Source organism: Brachypodium distachyon, chromosome 1, assembly GCF_000005505.3.
Source record: "Brachypodium distachyon strain Bd21 chromosome 1, Brachypodium_distachyon_v3.0, whole genome shotgun sequence".
In the NCBI taxonomy this organism is placed as follows: domain Eukaryota; kingdom Viridiplantae; phylum Streptophyta; class Magnoliopsida; order Poales; family Poaceae; genus Brachypodium; species Brachypodium distachyon.
This window is the reverse complement of record NC_016131.3, coordinates 17,683,539-17,697,538: the sequence shown is the minus strand read 5'-3', so window position 1 is coordinate 17,697,538 and position 14,000 is coordinate 17,683,539. Positions and strand designations below refer to the sequence as shown.

The window sequence follows — 14,000 nt, the reverse complement described above, 5'->3', positions numbered from 1 at the left end:
TCCGTAGCCTATGTTTTCAGGATAGGGACGCTCCATCGTCCTACGTCCCATTTATAGGCATCTACTCGCACTCGCACAGAGAACGCCCCCAACCCACATTTGCCCTGACCAAGTTTACTATTCACGGTGCAGTGCAGAGGGGCCGCGCCACTGCCAGGTGGGGCCCGGACCACAGGCCGGCGACGCCAGATGTCACTCCCCGTCTCGCTCCCTTGTACGCGACAGCCGCGGACCACACACGCGTCCCTTCCTCGCGGAGCAAAGAGCAAAGCCGAAGAAGCTTTTACTTTTTTCGCACCCGAGACTCCAAGAGAGAGAGAGCCCCACCATCCGACCATGCCCGCTCCCGGCGACCAATCCCGTGCTGCGAGCGAGGCTGCAACCCACAGGCGCACCAGCCCGCTGGCCCACCCGCACCTGGGCCGCAATAACGACATCGTCCCGATCCAACGGCCCGGATCCCCTCCACGTCGCCCCGAGCCCCACCGGGCCAATCAGAACTCGACAGCGCTGCCCGCAAAACCACCCCGGTTTCCCCACACCGCCCTTCCCCCATCTAAACCGCCCCCTTTCTCCCATAATCCCATTCCCTCCCTCCTCCGAGCTCTCTCCCACCCACGCCACATCCCTTCCCTTCCAGTTTCCAGCCTTCCTCTTCGCGTTGTCGTAGCAGCTAGCTAGCTTGGGGTTGGTGGTGTTGCTGAAGCGGAGTTGGCGCGGAGGGGGGCGGAGGAGATGGGGCGCGGGCCGGTGCAGCTGCGGCGGATCGAGAACAAGATAAACCGGCAGGTGACCTTCTCCAAGCGCCGGAACGGGCTGCTCAAGAAGGCGCACGAGATCTCCGTGCTCTGCGACGCCGAGGTCGCGCTCATCGTCTTCTCCACCAAGGGCAAGCTCTACGAGTACTCCAGCCAGGACAGGTTATTTCATTCACGCACGCATCCTCCCTCCTACCTTCTCCTCCTTCCCGCTACTGCTTATGAGCTCTGTTTGGTGTTTGTGGGGGAATCAGATGATTGATTTGGGGTGTTTTTTTGGGTTCCGCTGAGTTGCTGTATCGTACGATCGGGCCGGTGGGGAATTTAGTCTTCGATCGTGGTTATTATTTCGTGCTATTTTTTGTGTGGTTTCTGGCTTTCCGCTTGCATGGGTAATCGAAGCTCACCTTGTTTTCGATCATGGAATGGAAATTTTTTGCTGCCTAGCTACGGAGACACTCGTTTGTACGGAATAGCTCGGTTGTTCGTTCTCGCTGGCTAGTATTAGTTGCATACGTACTGTCTACAGGTTCTATCACATGATTCATATGATTATAGTACCTATTACTGTCTGTGTCTCGTAGCATCTATTGTGCGAACGCGCGGTCGCTTCTTCCTCCGTTCATTTCCTTGCTAATGCTTAGACGTGATTTTCAGATGATATCTGTTCCAAAAACAAAAGTATCGAGAAGGATTTGTCCAGAAATGTTTTTTATTAAAAAAAAGAGTAGGTTTCTTATGAAATTAATGGCACTGATCACATGTATCCAATCTAATGCCTCCATATACGGAGAGCAGCTGGAACTATTGTCTCATTATCCGGAAATATGAGACACAAACTCCTCTCTATGCATGCATCTATGTTCTATCCGTCACATATTAGATGACTGTTCTAGACCAAATATGATCTGTATCAATCGTAAGGGTATTCATGGCGGCCAGTGTACATATGGTTCGTTTCTCTATCAGTATACTATTTCCATATGAACACCAAGGCTCTGCTGGTTGATTTTTTTTTGTTTTCATTCCGGTGTTTCATTGCTTTAGCAAATTGGGATATTCTGTTGTTAAATGAAAGGACATTCAAGGAGAACAGTTGCTACATAATATCCTAAACTGGTCAATTGGCATACATGTTTCGGTTCGAGGTTTTGGGCTTAAACAGTAGTGCATTCTTTATATTTCATGAGTTAGACACAACTATATTAATCTCCTCTATTATTGTTTTTCAGTATACATCTGTATTTCTCTTGCTGCAGTTCTGTATGTAGCTGAAACTGAAATTCTGTAAATAAGCATATAGTCTGGATATCTGATCAAATATTTTGTTTTGATAAAGTTGAATTTAAAGGTACACTGTACCATTACTATGGTTGTAAACTGAGTAACAGTATGAGAAAGTGTCCAATTTCTGCGTTAACAAGTCAACATGCATAATTTACAAGAGTACAACCAAGTGAACCAAGAAAAAACACAAAAAGTATGAGTTATATACCACAAAAAGCATGGAAGAGCATATAAGATACTCCTTCATTTCTGTTTACAAGGCCACACGTACTTGTAGATCAACAATTTGACCAACAAAATATGAGTTATATACCACCAAAAGGTGTATCGTTAGAAACTTTTTGCTTATACAAATTTAATGAAATATTTCTTTTTGTACAATATAATAAATAATTTCTGGATCAAATTGATGATCTAGGGACATACGTGGGCCTTGTAAACTGAAAATGAGGTACTCCCTCCGGCCGGAATTACTTGTCGAAACATTACATGTATCTAGACACTTTTTACAAATAGATACATCCGTATTTGAGCAAATTTGAGACAAGTAATACCGGTCGGAGGGAGTAGGATTATTTGCAAGGCATAACCATTTCTATGAGTTATGAGTGCAGTAGTCACCGCTGTACGTATTACCTATGTACTTAGGTTATTATTTTGAAGTCAGGCAATGTAAATCTTGGATTATGGAGTAAGTATTAGAATACTACAACAGTTAAAGGTAATGTTATTCCAAAGCCACAACTTTTGACATATTCTTTTCACTTAGTCGCAACTACAGGGCTGACTGATTTCACCAAGCCCAAACTATCCACTTCAGCAGGTTTGACAGCATGGGCGGGCCCAGCTCAGTTCAAGGGTATTCACCCGAATACCCTTGAATTTTTTCAAAGAAAATGAATATATATACCATGTAGTCTATATGTAAGCATGTAAAAAGTATTTTGGACTAAATCTCAAAGTATTCAAGCACCAAGTCCTAAAATACACGAGCCATCTACCACCTCCTTCCCCCGAATTGGCCCAATGGTCTAAGTTGGATCTTAGATCGCTTAAAATCAAACCATCCACTGGATAGTCGTAATCCTGTACAACCTATGCTAGCACCTGACCTTGTGCTTCCTCGCCTCCTTTTAAATCCCAAAACAAACATGTCTCAAAATCCAACAACCTAGCGAGTTCTCCTCTGCTGCTTGGCGTCCCTTCTTTTGGGCGTTAGCCAGCTAGGCAGGCTGGCTGATGCGTTCACCGTGGAATGGCTACACACACGAGAACACCACCTCAGGGATCACTCGATTAGAGACGCAAAATTTTCACCAATGAATTTTCGGAACAATTTTGATCAGTGAATATTTCAGAACAATTTTGAATACCCCAGTCTGACATGTCTTTATAAAAACTTGGCAAATTGAAGAGCAACAGAGTGAATATTATAGTACTAACAGGGGGAACGAAGGGAATGCAGGTCAGGTATTAGGTATTTAGGTTTATTGTGGGATTTTATATGGATGGACTTGGCTGGGCCGAACTTGACAACATAGCAAGATATAAATGAAAATTCCACGTGCGGATACGGAAATTTCCGTTTCCACTAGTGTTTTGTCGAAATACGTGGTTCTTTTTCGCGGAACATACATAATATGTTTGCTCCATTTTCAACCCGAAAGTCAGATGCCTCGACGTGTTGCTCAGGTGAATGACGCAAGCCTATTTAAGGCCTCCCTAGACGTCTTGCGTGTAAGCGAACTCTCCCACTTATCCTCTACCTCCTCTCGCAAATGAGCTCAGACTTTTTTTTCTTTGAAAAAGAGGAAAACTTCCAGCTTTTGCACCGATTATGCACACGAGCACTAAAACTATGGAAAGCCTAGCATCCAAGCCAAACAAAGTCAACCCTAAAAAAGAAAAGAAAAATCCGAGGTCATATGCCTCGCAACAATTACTCCCATCAGACTACCACTAACCCTATGGTAAGACATAAACAAACTAAAAGAACACAACTCTTTGGCTAGGCCTTCAAGAAGAGATCGACACACGTGCACCGATGACGACGAGTTAGGTCAAACGCAGAATTTTCATCTCCAAAGCCTAGCTTCAAACCACCACCTTCATTAAGGATGTGTTTGGTTCTGTGTTTGGGTGGGGCGAACCCGATTTTCGTTTGGATTCCTGAGTCACACTGCACCAGGCGACCTTGATCAAGTTGAATGGGAGTTTGTTGACTATTTCTATCCGAGAGGCACGAGTGTTGTCACGTGAGGCGCACACGAAGAGCGAACCGGCTCACGGGCCTTGTGGTTTAACAAAATTTGGTGAGCGAGGCGGATCAGTTTTTTGGGGGAATATTCCATGATGGTCTGCTCCGCTCAAGCCTATCTCATAATCCAAACGCATAAAGAAGTTAGCCGCACTGACCCACCCCACCCCATACCTACAACCAAACATATCCTAAGGGCATGCGCGCATCGACATAGCCTGATCAAGGATCATGTGTTTCCATTGGAGTGGGCAAACTTGTCGTCAAAGCCGTCTCTACTATTAACACTTGACCCGCTAATGTCACCTTTCTAGCCAGATACCACTAAAGAAGAAACTAGAAGCAGAGACGTCCCATACCGTCTCGCTTCTAGCCATTGTCACGCCACCTTTGATCCTTCAATAACATGCATGACTTGATGCCCCCCATAGGAGACACCGTGAATAGCACTTGCTGGTAACTGGCATGACAATGATGCCTCTACATGAGACGTTGTACGTAGCTCCTGCCGGCAACAAGCATGACTTGATGCCTCCACAAGAAACACCTTGTGTAGCACCTGATGAGACGAACCGAACCCAATCTAAAGGTGGAGGAGGTGTCCCATATCGCCGCCACCATCTCGAGATCCAGTTCCTGCGTCATTTAGTCCACACGATCACAGAGGCCTCTGCGGACATAAAACTAGGGCAGTCGCCCCCTTTGCCAAACTCCTGCACCCCCATCGGTCGACACGCCACCCGTACGACGTGTTTAAGCTTCCACCACCCGGCCCGTCAGCACCGGGCTAACCAGGACGCGGTGAAGGCCTCGTTGCCGCCTTCCTTGGAGTTTGCACGGCTTTCCAGCTGCCTCCTCAGGCGGCAACAAGCAAGGCGCCGGAGGAGGGTTTGGGCAGGCGAACTAGATCTGGTGACCAACCTTCTCTGCCGTCGACAAACAATGGCAGCAACTACTAATTGTCAAATTTGTGGCCTAATCATGCAATGAGCTTTTCGATTAAATACCAAGGAGCCTTCTGATTCGTTCAAGATTTAGTGACTGACAAGAAAAGCCCCAAATTAGTGTGTGCCTCTGGATGTCTTAACTGCCGCTTTTCCTGTAAGTTCCGAGCGCAAATTACTCACATTGATGCCCTTGTTTCATTTTCTACTTTACCCTCACTGGCCTTGCACCTGATCACCATGCACTTGAGCTTCAGAAGCCTGGATGACTTTGTCTCTGTCTTTTGAATGAGGATTCTTTTTGCAAGAGAAAGAAGGAAATAGAGTCTAAATGTTTCCCTACCTCTCGTTGCCATGTGGCCCTTCCAGCCCACATGTAATAATCCTCTCAAGCAGACTCCAACAAGGAGAGGCGGGTCTGTCCATGTTGGATGGTAATCTGGCAGCTGCTAGGCTTCAGTTTGCCACTTATACGCTGCCAAGTGGGGCTAAATGGCAGAAATGTTTTCAAACTCCACTAAGTGAATAATGTCTTGATCAAAATAATTACCCCAATAATAATGGTTAAGCGACAGAACATCAGATGTTGCGGTTTTGCGTGACCTCTGCCCAATCATCGTGACTGATATTTACTAGAGATTGTGTTTGTGTGGAGCCCTTAATTAATTGTGTGCACATGTTTTTCATATTTTGAAACATTGATGTGCCTTTGTACAAAGTTTTTCTTAAGCGATTGTTTCAAACATCACATCACAATTTTATTCCTACAAAATGATTCGTGTTAGTTAGCTAGTTGTATAACTGGGAACATATTACTATATTAGCGCTACCTTAGTTATGAACAAAGCAATGATACAACTTTATGTGAAGCACAAGATATGACAAAGACTCCAGGGCAGTATATAGCTACATGTATCTAAACACAGTTCGTGAATTTGAGCATGCTGCTTTGGCGCTTCCTCGGTTTGTTGAGTTCCTTGGTTCTCTGTAAGGTGCATGGTGCATTTGATGATGATATTGCCTGCATCATGATGTGTTTACTAACTGTTGCTCTGCGACTATGTCTAACGATGATATTGTTCAAAACACGTCTTACGTTTTATTATAGATGTTATCGGAGCTATCATCAGACAATGATCCAATTTGTCTTCCACTTTTGAATACCAGAGAACCAGGCCTGATTATTTTGAATAATATCAGTCATAGGCCATGATTTATGTCTGAATTTGTGTATCGTGGTTTGTCTATTTTTTAAATTATGGAAATTCTACCTGAGCATTAGTCTGTTTCTAATATAGACCTCCATTGTTTTATGGTGGATGCATGGCATTGTTTTGTGACATTTTACAGTAGTATGGATGTGATTCTTGAGCGTTACCAGCGGTACTCATTCGAAGAAAGAGCTGTACTGGATCCAAATATTGGAGACCAGGTAAATAAATTTCCCAACTGTTTGAGAACTATGCAAAGAGATTTGTTTCTTCCAGTTAAGCTTGTTCCTGTACTTGTAATTCTCTTTCTCATAGGCCAATTGGGGAGATGAATATGGAAGGTTGAAGATAAAACTTGATGCACTTCAGAAAAGTCAAAGGTATTAATGACATATACATATATCTATACGAGCATCCTCATTCTGGTTATGTAGTGTGTGATGAACCGTTTTTTATCTATTTCAACTAAAGACAACTGTTGGGTGAACAATTGGAACCACTGACCACAAGAGAACTCCAACAATTGGAACAGCAACTTGACAGTTCTTTGAAGCACATAAGGTCAAGAAAGGTGAATAATTAATTGTGTTGATGTTGTTCATAGCTAGTTTTCATTTGCCAGTTTTTAACTGAAACCTTATGAAATATAACTGCCTTTTTATTTACAGAATCAGCTCCTCTTTGATTCGATATCTGAGCTTCAGAAGAAGGTAGGTTATTCTCATTAAGTTTCCTATATGGTGTACATGAGCATGTGTAGAAGGACCACTAAGCAATATTGTTGATGCCATCCATTGGCCTCCACAAACGCACCCTTGGCAAATATATTTAAAGAATACACCGCATGCATTTTGCAGTGAGATCAGCATGTTTTTAATTTTTCTACTAGATTTACCATTTCGTTTTGCCGTCTTGAATCATAGTCGGACATCTAGTTCTGGAACATTGCAAATATTTATATAGATATATGCTAGCATGTTTACAATTATTGTCTTCAACTGTGCAGGAGAAGTCACTTAAAGATCAGAATGGCGTCCTGCAGAAGGTAAATATTCGACTTTTACTGCAAGATGGCTAAGTCGTGGAGGCTAAACTCTTTTGTTTATAACTTCCATAGCACCTCGTGGAGACGGAAAAGGAGAAAAATAATGCTTTATCAAATATTCAGCACCGGGAGCAGCTAAATGAAAAAAATACTGCTTTGCCAAATACCCATGACCGCGAGCAGCAAAATGGAGCAACAACAAGCTCACCGTCACCTACACCATTGACGGTCCTTGATTCCATGCCTAATCTAAATATTGGGTATTATGCTTCACACATCCACTGTATTGACGTTTGCTCCCGTATGTACCGCCAAATCTAGTATTGCCTGTGTCGTTTTTCAGTCAATAATATTCTCCTTCCTATTCCATAACAATCACATGCATGCCTTGCACATTTACTGATGTACATTTAGCTAAAGTACTTCAGAAAAATATAAACTATGCTTTAGCTGTCTCCAATTTTATTTTGTTTCTATGAAAAGGATCATTCAATAGCTGTCAGAGTTTCAATTAACGTGATAATCATACACATGCCAGGAAACACCTTTGCTAGATGCTAAACATTCCTGAAAACAGCTCTTGTAACAGTCACCTGATCCACTTGAGCTAGCTAGCTTGTTTGATTGTTTCATCTTGCTAGATAAGCCTGTCATAATACCAAGGTTGGACAATGCACTTGATGACGTCGCAACTGCTTTAGCATTGTTAGTGCATGGAAACCACTGTCTGTTTCAGCGTACCCTTCTGCTCGCCATGCAGGTCACATCAACCTAGAGAAGCAGGAGGAGAACCAGAATCTCAGCCGTCTCCAGCACAAGCAAACAGCGGCAAGCTACCGCCATGGATGCTCCGCACCATCAGTAACAGATGAAGGCTTCCAATGCCCTCATGTGACTCTCCATCCCAAGGGGATATCGGTGCCATCAGGCGTCCACCATGGAAGCTAGCCATTGGTGTTTAATCCATCACGGACGATGGATTCTGGCGGCCTAGCTAGCCCCCAATAAGACCATGTGTCTTTGTTCAGCGTAATTGGGGTCTTTCCTGTCTCGAGCTTTTCTGCACTATAAGATACATCATCTTGTTTCCACATTTACTGTTTCCTTTTCTTTTTCTCTGATCGATGAGAGCTCGGTCTTGCGGTTGGAGATCTGTGTGTATGCTTTAACGGAGGTGTGGTATGATTCACCTGTTGTGACTGGTTATGTATTAATCAGCTGTAAGCAAACAAAAGAGCACCAAAGTTTGTTCAAAGGCATGAGCAGGGCTGCTAATTCATTCTGCATCATGGGTGTTTAGCGTAAAGTGGTGTTTAAATTGGAAGCTGATTTTTTGTTGTTTAAAACTGAACTCAAGAAGTTTCCTTTTTCTTTTTTGAAACAGCTAGCATCAGCGCCAATTTCTATTGAAGAGACCACCAGCATACAAAGTTGAGAACTAAACACAAATAAGCAAAAGAAAAGTTAGTACATAGGCCGCCCAGCTATACCCAGAGTCCAGCATAGTAGCCTGAAGGTAGCAAAGCACCCATGCAGGAAATTTGAGAAGGCAGGGCCAAAGAGGGTAGCCACCACACTTATCCATCCAGTCTTCTTACTAGTGGCGCCCAGCCAAATAATCGAGCGTTAGCTTCATTGACCTTGACCACTGTCTTTAGCATCTTGACTTCCACAACGAGTTCTGTCTGGAACATTGCCCAAGCATTGATGTGATTAGAAAGCTGAAATATAAGAGCCGCACAGTCACAATCGTCAGGGAAGCGATTTCTAAAGCAAGCATCGTCAATTACTTCCATTCGCAGAAATGATATGACGTGGCCAAACTTCTGGATTTGCATCTTCATTTCTGAGGCTGTGTTTCCAATGCACGAGAGGGTCCTCCGTCCGCCGGGCACTCACGCTAGCGGAGATCGGGTTCCGAGGTAGCAGCACTGGGCGTTTTTTTTTGTTGGATGGTTCGGTCGTGAATGTGCCGAGTGGCACGACACCTTGTCGAACCCCGTACAAAGTACATAGGATTTTTTTTATAGAAACATCTTACTTTATTCATTCGATAAACAAAGTACAAACGATCGAAGTTGAAACGAAAACCAACAACAAGAAAACTAATGAAACTAAAAGATACATCAAGATTATTTGAAATAAACAATTTTTTATCCTCATCCGTATCTTGAAAACTCTTCATGTTTCCGGTGATGAAATTGCAGAAGACCAAAACCATACAAGTTGGACTAACCTTATAGGTTTTGAATAGCAGCATGAATCGCTCACCGCAACTGATGAAAATCTAATATCGTTGAACGCACTTTGATCGGGGACACATCCCTCAAGGCAGGTTGTCGATCAGCTGATTCGTTGCCGAACCAATTAGAAATATGACCGAAACACTTTTCTTTTCGCTGGAACTCAAGCTAAATGCCTATGTTCCAACGATCACCTTCGTCTTTATAAACGAGATCACTCGTGCCTCTCCATCTCACGCCAGATGCATAGCAAAGCCAGTCCGGTTAGTTCAGGAGCTCCGAGATGAACACCTTGCACGCACCGCTGGACTTCCTCAAGCAGAAGGCGAGCGGCATGGTGTCCACGCGCGAACGTGCAGTGAAGACCACCGCGCTGGTCATCGGCGGGGTCGTGGGCGCCTACTTCCTCTGGCCCACGGCCGCCGTCCCGGCGCCATGATGAAGGCTCCCGGCGCCGCCGGCTTCGTCATCTCCTGCGCCGCCTTCCTCGCCAACCCGCAGCTCTACTTCCAGATCCTCCGCACCGCCGGCGCCGCCGCGGCAGCCGCCGCCTTCGCTCTGTAGGGAGCCGGCCGCCGGCTTCGTCGTCTCGCTCCATTTGCGGCGCTTGCTGATGGAGCCGTAGCTGAATAACTGCTGCTAACTGATATTGGTGTGTGTTTAGTTTGGTGTCAATCCCAGTACCTGGTAGTGGTAGTAGTAGTACTCGCTTTCGGCGCGAGAAGATGGGACTGTGCCTGGGTTATTGTGTGATCTGTGATGTGCTTGTGTGGCGACCTGCATCGTTCTCGCCTAGCTTGTTTCGTCTAAATATTCGAAATGATATCTGTTTTTCATCGTCGTCGCTGGGAATGTTTGGTGCAGTGTGGCTGTAGTGCCCGACTAAACATGCTAGGATTGAGATATCGGAATTAGTTACACATGACTTGCGTTGTGGCCGGACGCCGGAGCTCGGTCGGGCTGTATCCACGCCTCCACGGCCCCCTCCGAATGTGGATAGTTTTCAGACGCCGTAGATGGTCAAGTAGGAATTCCAAATTTTCGGTCACGCTTCATTCATTCCTGAGGATCGTCGTGCCATGCTGTTAAAAATCGTCCCTTCATTCATTCCTGAGGTCTCAAAGCTCGAAACGTCAAACCAAAACTCCTCTGCTAGCGCAGCTGGTCATCGATGGTTCCCAACGTGGCCGCGCGCCACCGCCAACCGGCACGAAGCACTCGTCTCAGGCGTGTCCACGAATCGCACCTCCCTTGTGCGATCCTTCCCGAGGAAAGGAGGGCGAGCCGAGCCGCCCAGTGAACAGTTCACAGCGCGGTGCAGAAATCCATTAATTACGCCGCAGATTTGGTACTGGCACTCAGCAATATTTCCAACTATCTAAAAGAGACTGAAAAAACTTTGGTCATCACGTTCTAATTTGCATTTGATAATTATTACTCTCCCGACTTTTACTTCGAAACGATCCATCAATTTATTAATAATCATCAAAAGCAGTACAAAGAGTTTTATAAAAGTAATAAAATTTATAAATATTTTATGACACCACCTAGTGACGACAACAAGCACTGAAATGAACCGAAAGGCGGGCCACCTTCTCGCCGATCCGGACAAAGTGAATTTGCCAAATGAGAGCTCGTTGTAGTAGACGGTGGGAAAGTCGTCATGCTAAGGCACCAGAGGACCAACGCACTAGGGCGGCGGCCATCGCCAAATATGAGAACCATAGATCAAAAGATATAGACCTGAAACCACACCAATTAACACGAAATCCGACCCGGTACAAAGGATTCACCGAAAATATAAAAAACCGACCGGATTCCAAGGAATTCGTCGGTCACACAGCTCCACGCACCCCATCGCTGACACTATCCGCATCATTGGGGCGAGGAAATGGCGGCGAAGATCTTATTCTGACAGCAAGATGTCGTTGCCGCCTCGCCAACTCAGAAAAGACATTGTAAAAGAAAACCTAAAACAAGGATCAAAAAATCCTTATGCAGACGATCGGCTGGAATCCGCCGCACTTCCGAAGCCTGGAAGGCCATTAGAGGCAGGACGGCCCGGCGGCGATGCCGATGGAGGATATTGGAACCTAGCCGCCGCCTAGAGGTCGCCTTGAGATTGCCTTTTTTTTTCTCTCGTGTCGTTTCGGCGGATTGCTATGTTATCCTCTTTGACAGTAGGAAAATGAAACATTCAGATTTTCTTTCAATGGAATAAACTGATGCTGTGAACTGAGCCTAACTCGGGTGGTGTGGTTCCCTGTGATGAAACCAGCACACCCACGTCAAGTCCTAATTCAGGATTTAACCGACGCTATTCTTTCAATGGTAGGTGACGTATCCATCATCAGCGAGACGTCTACCGGCTCATTCTCTTTGAGGTGTTCATAGGGATAGGGTGTGCGACTGTGCGTGCGTGTGTGTGCGCGTTCTGCTGCTACCTGTAATTTTTTTTAAATGCAGTTTATTTTGACTTTATTGATCATTGCGGTTCTTTCAGGGGTATTGCAGATATGCCCGGTAAAACGCATTAACAGGCAACAGTCACTCCGGAATCCGAACCGAATGCTTTGTTTCCTTCCCAACTAGTGAGTGGAGTACCCCCTACGTCCATCTTTATAATGACCCCCGGCGGCCCGTATCGTCTCGCCATTCGCCAACGCAACCGCCCTCTCCGTCTCGCTAGCCTAGCCAAGCAGGAAGCAGCATCGATCTTCCACGGGAGAAACCAGAGAGCAGATCGGTCGCGATGGAAGGGCTCAAGCAGAAGGCGAAGCAGGCGAGGGAGATGCTCACCACGCCCGAAGGCGCTGTGGCCACCGCGGCGTTCGTCGTCGGCGCCGCCGTGGGCGCCTACTTCCTCTGGCCCGCGGCGGCCGTCGCTGCCGGCGCCACCATGAAGGCGCCCGGCGCCGCCGGCTACGTCATCTCCCGCGCGGCGTTCCTCAGCAACCCGCAGTTGTACTTCCAGATCCTCCGCACAGCCGGCGCCGCGGCGGCGCCCGCCGTCTTCGCTCCCGGCGGTGCGGCGAAGATGGCGGCGGCGGCCGCAGCATTCGGCCTGTAGGAGGCATGCGCGCGCGCGTCGATCACTCTATTTGCCGCGCGCTCTGAAGCACTGTCGATCTGCTTAAATTAGTATTGTTATCTTAGTATTACCTCCAAGTAATGTTACTATGTTAGTTTGCCGAGTTATCTTTATTGTGGTCTGTTGATTTGCAAATCGATCTCTAATGATCTGTGTGGTTCGTGGTTGTATGATATAGTTGACCGGCGACTCGTGTTTTGTTTTCTGGCTGTCTATTACTACCTCCGTCCCACGATAATTCTTGTTGCTGTTTTATATAAAATTAAACTAAAACAGCGACAATAATTATGGAACAGAGGGATATCAATTTGTTGTTTGGCCTTTGCTGATCTGTAGCTTGTACTGCTGCTCTTTCAGCCTGACTTATTGCGGCGACATCTCTTCTCGATTCTTGTTTAATCGATTCTGCGTCGTCGTATAGAATCATTTGATTGTCCTAAAAAAAGCGATGTAAACACCTAATTAAGAACTGAAACGATCTAGAGCTTGTTTTTCCGTGTTGGGATCGGCTCCGAATCATGCTTTTGTTCCATTTCCGCTGAAATAAAATCGATCATTATGGTTTGTAGTGTATTTTTTTAGGGGCATTTTGTTGTATATTCACGGGCACTGAAGTCTGGACTTTGCTTGAAAAGTTGAAATTATGCTGCAACTAGCTGGGATTGATCAGAAAAAAAGACATGAAAAGTTGAAATTATGCTATGTATCGTCATGTTTTGAGTGTTGGGGACCCGGATCGTCCAAGGTGAAAGAGGGAAGTCAGAACTGTTGGCTGCACGTGAAATCCATCCAACGAGCCTGGCGAGTCCTCGATTGTTCTCGGTCGATGGCGCGCGAAATCCTTAGATGGCTCCTCGCCTTCTTGTTTTTCTGGCGCCAAAACAAAGAAGTGGTTGATCATCTAAACTTGGACGGCGGAAGAAGCCGACGGCTCAGAGCATTGCGCGTCGCCGCCGTCACACTGCGCTCCGCTGTTGCTGCCGTCGTTGTAGACCTGTAGTTGTTGTCAACTGCTCTCGATCTCCAATAAGGCAAACGACGATGAGATTGTTGGCCTTTTCTTTTTCTCATCTTCTTCCTCGGATTTCCTTCTTCCTCTCACCTTGTTTCCTACTGTTGCTTGTTTTCTTCGTCAGACCAGTACATCGAATTGTTAAAACCATT

The 14,000-nt window shown here is 45.7% G+C and overlaps 2 protein-coding genes across 2 annotated transcripts; both read left to right on the top strand.

Moving 5' to 3' along the window:
* Positions 1 to 735: 735 nt before the first annotated feature.
* LOC100836119 (MADS-box transcription factor 18) lies at positions 736 to 8,450 on the top strand. Its single transcript, NM_001302866.1, has 8 exons — positions 736 to 920; positions 6,597 to 6,678; positions 6,773 to 6,837; positions 6,929 to 7,028; positions 7,126 to 7,167; positions 7,464 to 7,502; positions 7,575 to 7,803; positions 8,263 to 8,450. Exons 1-8 carry the CDS (start codon positions 736 to 738, stop codon positions 8,448 to 8,450), a joined length of 930 nt encoding a protein of 309 aa, NP_001289795.1.
* A 3,952-nt stretch (positions 8,451 to 12,402) lies between these two features.
* On the top strand, positions 12,403 to 12,962 carry LOC100823010 (protein EGG APPARATUS-1). The gene has a single exon (XM_003559936.4). It carries the CDS (start codon positions 12,498 to 12,500, stop codon positions 12,813 to 12,815), a length of 318 nt encoding a protein of 105 aa, XP_003559984.1. The 5' UTR covers positions 12,403 to 12,497; the 3' UTR covers positions 12,816 to 12,962.
* Positions 12,963 to 14,000: the final 1,038 nt, after the last annotated feature.